The 11,045-nt window shown below is 40.5% G+C and overlaps 1 protein-coding gene across 1 annotated transcript in view; it reads right to left on the minus strand.

Annotated features, from left to right (window-relative positions):
* Positions 1-9,205: 9,205 nt before the first annotated feature.
* The window catches only part of LOC107558662 (uncharacterized), a 7,061-nt gene continuing 5,221 nt past the window's right edge, over positions 9,206-11,045 (minus strand). Inside the window, exons 5-7 of the mRNA XM_016242320.1 lie at positions 10,214-10,366; positions 10,001-10,076; positions 9,206-9,574 (exon numbers count right to left, since the gene is read on the minus strand). Coding sequence (XP_016097806.1) covers positions 9,391-9,574; positions 10,001-10,076; positions 10,214-10,366 — 413 coding nt within the window. The 3' untranslated portion in view covers positions 9,206-9,390. The remainder of the gene's footprint in view (positions 9,575-10,000; positions 10,077-10,213; positions 10,367-11,045) is intronic.

Raw genomic sequence — 11,045 nt, forward strand, 5'->3', positions numbered from 1 at the left:
GCTGCCGGCATTCCAAAAGCCTCAGCGCTAGTCATCACAGAGACTGTTCCTCTATCCTCAGTGCTCCCTGTAATGGCGGTCACCATTCTGTGTGTTTGGGCTACACATTGTTCTGTTCCCTCTCCAGTCCGTGAATCTGCTCCAGTCCTCGAATCTGCTCCAGAGCCCGCTCCAGAGACCGCTCCAGCTCCCGAGATGGCAGCTTCACCTGCAGAATCTTCCAAGTCAGCGGTATCTGCTCTAGCTCCTCCCGAGGAAGAACCTCTCAAGGTGGTGGCATTCCCTTTTGAACTCTCTGCCTGTCCTGTCACGATCAAGGAGGCTGTCTATGAGCTCCTCACCTGTCCTTCCACGATCAATGAGGCTATTCCTGAACTCTCTGACTGTCCTGTGTTGGCTATGAAGGCCGTTTGTGAACTCTCTGCTTACGTTGTTACGGCCGCAGAGGCCGCTGTTAACCTCTCTGTGCTCTTTGTTCCAGTTCTGCCTGATCCGCCCTGGTGGTCGTTTGCTCCACTGTGGGAATCTTTGGTCCCATATGCACTGCTGTGGATCACCATCTGCTCCACTGTGGGGATCTTTGGTCCCATCTAGAGGTCTGCGTGGGACTTTTTTTTAGTCCCGCTCCCACCCTCTCCTATTAGCTATTTTTATTCGTCTTGTCAAAATACTAAATTAATTTGACATTTTTCTGTTAGCAGTAGGAAAAGTGTCGCAGAGAAAAATAAATAAATATGACATCTTTCATTTAAAATTATAGGCTAAGCAAAATATGAACAAAACCAAGTTGAACGTTCTTCAAGGACAGCGCATCCACACTTTGCTCCATCCTTATTCTGCACTGTCACTCATCGACAACCTGCCTGTTCTGTCTGAAGGCCGTATATTTACCACAAGTACAGCCTGCTCTGAGCATTGTTATGCACATGCGCACAGACCACACAAATAAAACGTGTGACGGTAAAAGCATGCGTGCAGCGCGTGCATAACAGTCCTGAGCGCAAGCTGTACTGGTGGTCAATAAGAATGGGATATTGTTAGACCGCCCACTCCCGTTCAAATTACACAGAGTTACTGACCGCTACCGCGTTTTTTTCGGTAATTGAATCCCGCGGCGGAAAAAAATCCAGTCGGGACCCGCGGTTCCCGTGGAAGAGCCGCGGGAATGCAGACCTCTAGTCCCATCTGTTCTGCTGTGGTGGTCATCTGCTCCGCCCTGGTGGTCTTCTGCTCTGCTCTGGTGGTCTTCAGCTCAACCTGCTCTGCCCTGGTGCTCTTCAGCTCCGTCTGCTCCACCCTGGTGCCCTTCTACTTCTACTCCTTCTACTTCCTGCTCTGCCGGCTACAGTGAGTTACTGTTGCAAAATCATCGATCTTCTTGTTTTGAACTGTCAGTAGTACTAACCTACTCAGGGAAATCGTGGACTACTACAGCTATGCTTGACTATACAGCAGCAGGCCATTTTTGAGTTGAACCCACCTCCGTACCCAATCTGCCACCTGATTACAATGATTTCATTGAAGCCTTCAGCAAGACCAAAGCTTTGCAACTTCCTCTTCATTGCCCCAGTGACTGTGCCATAGAATTGTTACCAGGTCATCAGATCTTCAACTTCTTCAGCATCAGTTGTCTTCTTTGTGAGCAAGAAGGACAGTGGCCTCTGTCCATACATCGATTATCAAGGTCACTGTCAATTAAATCACTGTCAAGTACCGCTATCCAAGTACTTCACTAAGCTCGACCTACGCAGCACATACAATCTTATTGGCTTCTGAGAGGGAGACAAATGGAAAACAGCCTTTTCCACTAGCACAGGGCACTACAAATACTTGGTGATGCTGTTTGGACTGATCACTAGTCCTTCCGTGTTCCAGGCCTTCATTAATGACATCTTCCGAGACATGTTAAATCAATGGGTAATAGTGTATATTGACAACATCCACATCTGTTCCAACACTTTTGAAGATCATGTTGAGCATGTCTGAAGTGTCCTACAATGACTCATCGCCATCAACTATATGCCAAGGTAAAGAAATGTGAATTCCACCAGATGTCTGTATTATTTTTAGGCTATGTATTCAGTCTTGATGAAGTGGCTATGGACGACAACAAGGTACAAGCAGTGTTGAAATGGACACAAGCCTTCCACCCTTTGCTGCCGACATTTTGATTCTGCCTCGCCTGCCTGGATATTTCTTGTATTGTTTAATGCCTGCCCTGACCCTGTGCCTGTTTTGTGACCATGTCTTTGTTTTGCCTTGGATATTGCTGTTGTTGATGATTGACCCCTACCTGTTTGTTCTTCTGCTTTTATTGTTAATAAACACATGGATCCCAACTCTGCAAACTCGTCATCACAAGTATACATTATTTAAGGCTATTCCATTGCTATGGGATATAGACATAGCAACTGTTGTTGTCAAGTAGGCCTAAGTGTTACTCAAAATACCACACTGATATATTCCCTCATAACTGGTATAACCGGTATCACATTCTACCAAGGCAAGCCTAATGTACACTGTTGAAAACCAATAAAAAGCATACTTAATCGTGAAAAACTTTTATTGACTCTGATATCTGCATCTTCAGCAGAGGTTTTGATCATTTTGCAAAAGATTTGCTCATACGGAGGCAAGTCATAATTAGTTGTTGTAAGACACAGTCCCCATTCATCAGTACTATAATTATCCACAGGCTCGCTACTGAGAGTCCTTTAATTAATGACATTAAAATAATCATGCCCTTGTATGCTGTTCCTGTTCCATTGCTGCAGAAAATACTCTTTTATGTGCTTGTCAGTAATCATCACTAAAATGAAAAGTGAGATGGTGGGCAACAATTGGTGACAATTCGGCAACAATGACTCGTCATCTCCACAGTAGTGTATGCACCTGTTTGCAAGTTTCATGCGGATTACATAATCTGAGAATATTTGTTTTCTATTTGAATTGGTTCATTTAAAAGTAGAGATTTCACTCTCTATAGATATATTTTTCATGTCTGTAAGGCAAAGATACACGGAGTTTCACGCTCAGACCAAGACGGCAGAAAGCACATCCTGTTTGCTTTCATTATTTTACAAAAGCACAATGTTTTGTTGTTATTGTGAGTGCACACAAATAAATGTTGTCTTTACAGATTTGAAAGATGTATTACTCTTACCATTATGAATGGTAAGTAATGAACTAATGAAGAGTTCTAAAACAATCCAATCCAACCAGTGTCGAGGTGAATCACAATGTTACATACAAAATGTTGTTGGAAAACAAATGAGGGATTTTATGAAAGTCTTTAATGAAGGAATGAAGGAAATACAATGCCATAAAGCACAGTGACAATCAAATAAAAAACAAGTGGAAAATATAGAACTATGGATCTAAGTTCCTGATTGTAAGCATACAAATATTACATTAAAAGCTTATTACAAAACCACTTTAGGGTTTTAACAATCAGCTTACATTCGAATAATTTCTTGGCATATCTTGTAATTATCATTGATGGTCAGCAAGAAATTTTTTATTACATAATAATGGAAATGTTCAGTATACACATCACAGTCAGACATGCCCCTGTGATGCCTGATTACTGGATTCAACCTGGCCCAGATTTTACTGGGTCAGCAAACGTTTATAGCTTTACTGACTTACGGACAAATTAGGTCACAACAAACCAATTACAAACACAGCCTTAGTATTTTTCTGACTAATGTCAATATGTATGCATGTGTATTTTTTAAGAAACTATTTAATACAAAAACTAAATAAGTAATATATTTATGAAAATATTTAATAATACGTATACTTATAAAAACATTTTATGTTCCTTATCATTGTAAAATCAGATTATTGCTGGCAGCATTCCACATTCGCTAAGACAAAAGCATGTTCATCATGACATTGTCTGTGAAAATGTTTCAAGGTCGGAAGGACACTAATAGCCTAAACTATGTGTAGTACAGGCTACTGTCAGAAATAAGGACTATCTGTGTTGTGTATTTCTCCCCATGTGCCTTCCATGACCTAGTTTTCCCTCGTGTGTGACATGTCCATATTTGGTTTCCTTCCTGTTCCTGTTTCTATTGTGTTTCATTGAGTCCAGGTGTGTCTCGTCATCCCCTCTTTAGTCGTGTACTTAAGCCCAGTGTTTCCTGTGTCTAGCGTGCTATGTTAAACGTCAACTCCATGTGCTACGTGTGTGGCCCTGCCTGTCCTGTGTTCCCCGTGGTTTGGATTAATAAAGACTGTTTTCCTTCTACTCCTTCTTCTCTGTGCTCCTTTGTTCCTCCACAGTAGCACCTGTGACAGAACACACCACCGACTAAATCGTTTTTTTGCATTGTTCCCCTCCCTTTATTTTTTGCATTTTTCAGTGTTGGTTTTCTGTTTTCCACGTGTGCCCCATGGATTCCCTCTCTGTAAAGTTTACCTCCCTCATCCGCAAAGACCTTTCTCTCTTGGAGTATGCTGTGGAGTTCAGCCAGCTCACCGTTTTAGTGACGTTCGACAACGCTGCACTGAACTCCTTGTTCTGGATCGGGGCCAACTACTACTGCCCGTCGACCTCCCAGACCCCACCGGACTGTGCTGGAGGGAGGCAATCATCCAGTGTCTGGAGAGCATCTACCCCCGATTCAGAACACAGCCAGACCCAGTGCCCAGCCCACCATCTCCCCGCTGCGCGGAGCTTAAGCCCGAGCCCACCGATGACGGAGAGCCCGAGCCCGAGCCCGCCATGACCGACGAGCCATCGCCGCAAGGAGCGACAGAGCTGAGGATCGCCGCGTTGCCGGAGCTGCTGATGACGTCAGACCAGGTTCGAGAGCTGCCTACAATGCCTGCCACGAGGGAGAAATCCGTTGACAAAGTGAGCGCGGAGAGGAGCTTCGCCCCCTGCACCGTGGCTGAGGGTGAGCTGAGAAGGGATTTGGGTGAAGGGAAAGCGGAGGAAAACTTAACTGACTTATATACTGACCTGCCCCCTTTCCTCTCTCCTCCGTCAGTGACCTCTGTCCCTCGCGTTCCTGAGTTTCGCCCAGAGAGGGCACCTGTTCCTACGTCCAGCCCAGAGAAGGCTCCTGTTCCTATGTCCAACCCAGAGAGGGCTCCTGTTCCCAAGTTAAGCCCGGAGAGCCCGGAGGCTTACAAGTGCCCGCCTACCCACCCACTCCTGCCTCCTCCACCACTGTCATCTGGCAGCCCCTCTGCTCGCCCTCAGCCCACCATCAGTACAGTGCGAGCTCCGCGGGTCTGCCGTCCTCCATCGTTACAGTGGCTGCAGAATCCCTGGCCTCCGCCTCCAGCCTCTAAGCCCCGGACTCCGCCATGGCCCATCGACCCAGCTTGTCCTAGCAGCCTTATCTGTGGCCGTTAAACATTTCTTTGTGTTAGTCCACCAAGATCCAATCAAAATGTGGCAAACCTTTCTCCAGTGTTGCAGTCATAGAGGGGCCCCATCATAAATGGGGCCTTGGAATATGCTGTTCACTAAACCACCTATTGATAGGCTCTAAAAGCTGCCAGATGCCATACTACACTACTGAAAAAAATCTCCCTGTAACAGAAGAGCCTTAATATTATTAACTTCTTCTTATCTCTAGGTCACCTCCTGAGGACCATAACATTTGCAGTCACCTTTAATTTCAAAACAACAAGATTTAACAAACTACAGACCCATCTCAAATGTTCTCTTCACGTTGAAATCACAACGCACTGGATAGCTGGCCAATCACAGCACACCTCGCTTTTCAGACCGATGAGCTTTGTAAAAATCGACACGTTTCAGAAAGGTGGGGCATAGAGGAGAAACAATAATGTACAGTATGTGGAAAATAATGTGTTTTTTTTTACCTTAAACCGCATAAACACATTTCATTACACCAAATACACAAAATAATGTTCTTTTTAGCAGCATCATATGACCCCTTTAAAATACTCCCTCATTTTTGGTCAAACAGATAATAGTAATACATCTTTCAAATTTGTAAAGACTCTTTATTTGTGTGTACTCACAATAACAACAAAATGCACTTTTGTAAAATAATGAAAGCAAACATAATCATTTTAAAAACATGATGCTCTTCCTGCCATCTCTGTCTCTGTGAACTTGAGCACGAAACTCCGTGTATATCTTTGCCTTACAGACATAAAAATATATCTATAGAGAGTGAAATGTCTACTTTCAAATGAGTCAATTCAAATGGAAAACAAATATTCTCCGATTATGTAATCTGTATGAAACATGCATACAGGCGAGTCCAGTGTCGATGACTTCATCTCTTAAACCGAAAACAAAGAAAGCACTAATTTATCAAATTATTAAAATGTTAATGCAGTCTCCTTACTGTTTTTCCCTGACACAACCATAATCATTACTTCTGCCTGTGCGCTGTGGCAAGCTTTATGCATGCGCTTAAGCGCTTATTAGGCTATGAAGGCAATTAAAGGCTCATTATAATGATTTAAATGGTTTATTAATAAACGTGCAATTAGTCGACTAATGCTTCAAATGAACGACTACTAGTAGACCAGAAAAATCCTTAGTCGAGGGCAGCCCTACATGGAATGATCATTAAATCTCATCTTAGAAAATAATATTTGTTTCTTTATTTATAAGATTGGAAGGGTTTGAGAAAAGAATAGTTGTTACAATAAAATGTTAACCGGAATACAGGCATGACATATGGCATCATGGCAATACTACACAGTACTTGTAAAATGTTTAATTGTGTTTAAAGTAGATATTAAGAAAATGAATACAGCTGTAGCTTTACAAATAAAACACTTTGCAGCAACTGCAACTGTATTAAATGAACACTTTCTTACAAATAGCAAAATTTGGCTACTGTAGCATTGCATTGAAGTTCTACCTACATCTGTTACGCTCCTCTTACATAGATATGCCTATGTTTCAAAACACAACCAACAGACCACACAGATGCTCCTTTTTCACTTCTCATGCTTTCAGTGTTCCATTACTCTTCCTTATTTTGAGGTCTCTCTTCATTTGGCAGGCTGCACAACCTAAGCAGCAGTATGCAATCATCCAGTCATTACACATGGATCCCTGGAGATGCAAATTAAACAAAACTGTAAATAATAGGCCCCATCTATATTTATGGATAGATAGATAGATAGATAGATAGATAGATAGATACTGACAGGTATGTTGTATTTAGTTCTGTATACACTTCGGATCGGCATGCCTAAACCACATAAGCAGCACTCATTCATCTCACTGGCAATGGAACAGCCCAAACAAGGAAGACAGAAGAGGCCACAACAACCTAAAAAATGATATGGTTGATTTAAAAATAAATCCAATCAGCAGTATAGATTTACTTACAATATGCTACGTTATGTGCTCTTGGAATCACTTACATACACCCACGTCGTCACAGCAGCTCATCAAGCCCGAGTGAAAGTCTCGGGGTTCAAATGCAGCAGGTTGAGATGTGACCTCCATGATCTATGACAGGTAAAGACATTTAGGCTGTCAAGAACATTTATGCTGTTATTTTAATGATGTATTTTCCCCCCAAAACTATAATCAGGCATAGAATTTGAAAAAAATATATATATATGTTTAATGTTTTTAACATGACATTTAAATGTAATATTTACTAATACAGAAAGCTTACCAAAAAGTATGGAATATTTAATTGTAGCTTTACCTGATTTTCCTCAGTTGAGTAAGTATATTCCACTATGCACTGAAACATGCACACGATATGCCAAGATTATATAGGGTTTGAAACGTCACATGCTCAGACCCACCCTTGGAAATGCATAGAAAAAGGTCTATACTTACTTTTTATTGTCAAAATATTTATTGCCCTTCTTATAGGTTCAAAGTCCAGTAAGGCAAGCTGTAGCTAATGATTATAAACAGTCACAAATGTCTTTTTCCAAGAATTTACTGCTAGTTTGCTATTTGCTTTCACACCTTGATGTTATTTGCTGCCACACCTCTCATATCTGTCAAACTATAACAAGAAACAAAAATACAATATTATTATAGATATATATAAAAAATGTTTTTTTTAGAAGCTTTAAATTTTTTTTGCTATTGTAGAAAAGTATTCTAAACATGACTAAAGCTACTCCCCAATAAGACTGGGCAGAAAACATGGATACTGCTATTTCTTTAATTAATTAAAAATACCTGACATCTGACATGGATTTAGTTTGTTCAGCAGTTTGAGACTCAGAATCGATTTATTGCTAGCTAAGTAAAACACTGTTGCCATGAGTATAGAAACTACCTGCTGTTTTTATGACTTCAACGATTCAGAGTACATATAACCATACAGGACACACTGCTATTAGGCGCCTATTTATACCTCACTGTACTGAGAACATTGAAGACAATAAAATAATTTATTAATAAAGAAAAAATTAACAGATGTGTGTAACATGAAATTATATGACTTTTCTCTTCAGCACTATCTCAGGACATTTACTTTTATTAGAGGTTTGTTCAAGTCATTTTCTTTATGAATATTTTCCCTAATCCACTTGAAAATCAGCACTTATTCCAGAAGTGAATGAGTATGGAAAAGAGCTTTGTCATCTGTGTACGTGGGTCATTTCTTTCCTCTCCCTAACAAAGTCTAAGTGGCTAGACTCAGATCTTGGGCAATCACATCCGCTCCACCCTTAGAGTCAGAAGGACAATAAAGCATTTAAACTTAAAGGAACACATGAATGTGAGCACTTTAGACCTACTTTAACATCTCTACTCGTTTGCTGTTTGGGTTTTATATATATATAGTACTTTCGGATATGAGCAGAAAGACAAGTTAGTGCACTCTCAGGAATGGGTTGCGGCAGGAAGGGCATCCGGCAAAAAACATGTGCCAAATCGGCTGTGTGGACCACTCCGCTGTGGTGACCCCTGATAAAAAAAAAGGGAGCAAGCCAAAGGAGAGAGAGATAGGAGCAGAAAGACTTAACTACATACTGTGAGATAACCAGAGGGAAATATGGAAGCATTTAATAATTTTTAGGCTTTTGTGTCATTCTGCAGTCTGATGTTTTTGTATAATGACTGCTAAACTGTAAGTAAAGCTGCCAGATCACCACTCACTTGTCTATTTATTGATTAAAATAAATGATTGTAAAATAAATGTGTAATTTTTTCAGTAGTTCTAATGACGCATTATAAAAACACAAGCTTTGTAAAAGTATTCACATGAAGGATTGTGGGTTTTAATTTCATTTATATACAATCACAAAATAAAAAATGTAATACATCACACACAAAAAAAACATCACTCCAACTCTCAGAGGTAAATATAAAAAGACAATTTATTTCTAAAGTATAAAGGTGTTATGTACAAATGGCTCTGGCAGAAGGTATTTTATAGTTTTTGCTGTGATTCGGTCATAGCTTCAGTCCGTGTCTGATGATCCAGTAGAGCTGTCAGATGAGGAAGAGTCTGTGTCTTTCTTTTGATGTTTTTTCTTGTGTTTCTTTTCTTTCTCTCTTTTCTCCTTTTTCCCTTTCTTTTTGTGGCTCTTGTGCTTTTTCTTCTTCTTGCTCACGTCTTCCTCATCATCACTTGATGAATAAGACCTGAAGGTATGAAATCATATGAATATCAGATCAAACAGGGCAGTAATGACACCTAAAATATACAAAAATCTCATATCACTATTTAAAAAAAATTAATTGAAGACAAAAAAGTTGTTAATATATATATACACACACATGTAGGTGCATATTTATGAAGGACTTTTGTAAAGCCACTACAAAATAAACATTTATTTATTCATTCTTATATCCATTCTATAATATCTTTATTGGACTTTTCTACATGGAATAACAAGTGCACAGATAACGAGCCCATAATATAAAAAATAAAAAATAAAAGTTTGCGTGAAAAGTTAAAATATATCATTTTGAATGCAAAATTTAAGCACATTTTTAAAGCATTTACAAATTGTTTTTAATACTTATGTTAAACAGGTGAAAAAGTGCTATGATTAATCACATGTGTACCTCTTTTTGGCCTTTCCATGGGATTTGTCTTTGCTTTTCTTTTTAGGTTTTTCTTTTCTGGAATCTTCATGAGAACCTGTGTTTCAGTGACAAATTATCATTATCAACAATATTCTCAGTCAGTTAAAACATTTAAAATATATGTATGCACAAAAAAAAGCAGAAAGACAGAAGTAGAAACAAAGCATTTCAAGTCTGTAATGATGAAAGAACCTTTTGAATGGCTGCCGAAGATCTTCTCTTTGCTGACAGCTTCCTGCTCCTCCTCTTCACTCTCCTCACTGCTGGTGCTGCTCACATCCAAAACAATGTCCTTCCTCGGATCCACACGGACAAAATTACGACATTCAAATGTCAAATGACCAGCTGAAGAAAACAATGGATGATGAAAAAGAGAGAAAGAATCAGTATCACATGGATGAAAAGCAATGATGGATACATATAGAAAAAAGACACACAGACACACACAGTCAGACACACACAGTCAGACACACAGACAGACAGACAGTCAGACACACACACACACACACACACACACAGACACACACATAAACAGACAGACAGACACACACACAGACAGTCAGTCAGTCACACACACAGACAGACAGATAGATAGTCAGACAGACAGACACACAGACAGTCAGACACACAGACAGTCAGTCAGACAGTCAGACACACACACACAGACAGTCAGACAGACAGACACACAGACAGTCAGACACACAGACAGTCAGTCAGACAGTCAGACAGTCAGACACACACACACAGACAGTCAGACAGACAGACACACAGACAGTCAGACACACAGACAGTCAGTCAGACAGTCAGACAGTCAGACACACACACACAGACAGTCAGACAGACAGACACACAGACAGTCAGACACACACACAGACAGTCAGACACACACACAGACAGTCAGACACACACACAGACAGTCAGACACACACACAGACAGTCAGACACACACACAGACAGTCAGACACACACACAGACAGACAGATAGACACACACACACACACACACACACAGACAGACACACACA

Source organism: Sinocyclocheilus grahami, unplaced genomic scaffold (assembly GCF_001515645.1).
Source record: "Sinocyclocheilus grahami isolate Dianchi unplaced genomic scaffold, SAMN03320097.WGS_v1.1 scaffold655.1, whole genome shotgun sequence".
Lineage (NCBI taxonomy): Eukaryota > Metazoa > Chordata > Actinopteri > Cypriniformes > Cyprinidae > Sinocyclocheilus > Sinocyclocheilus grahami.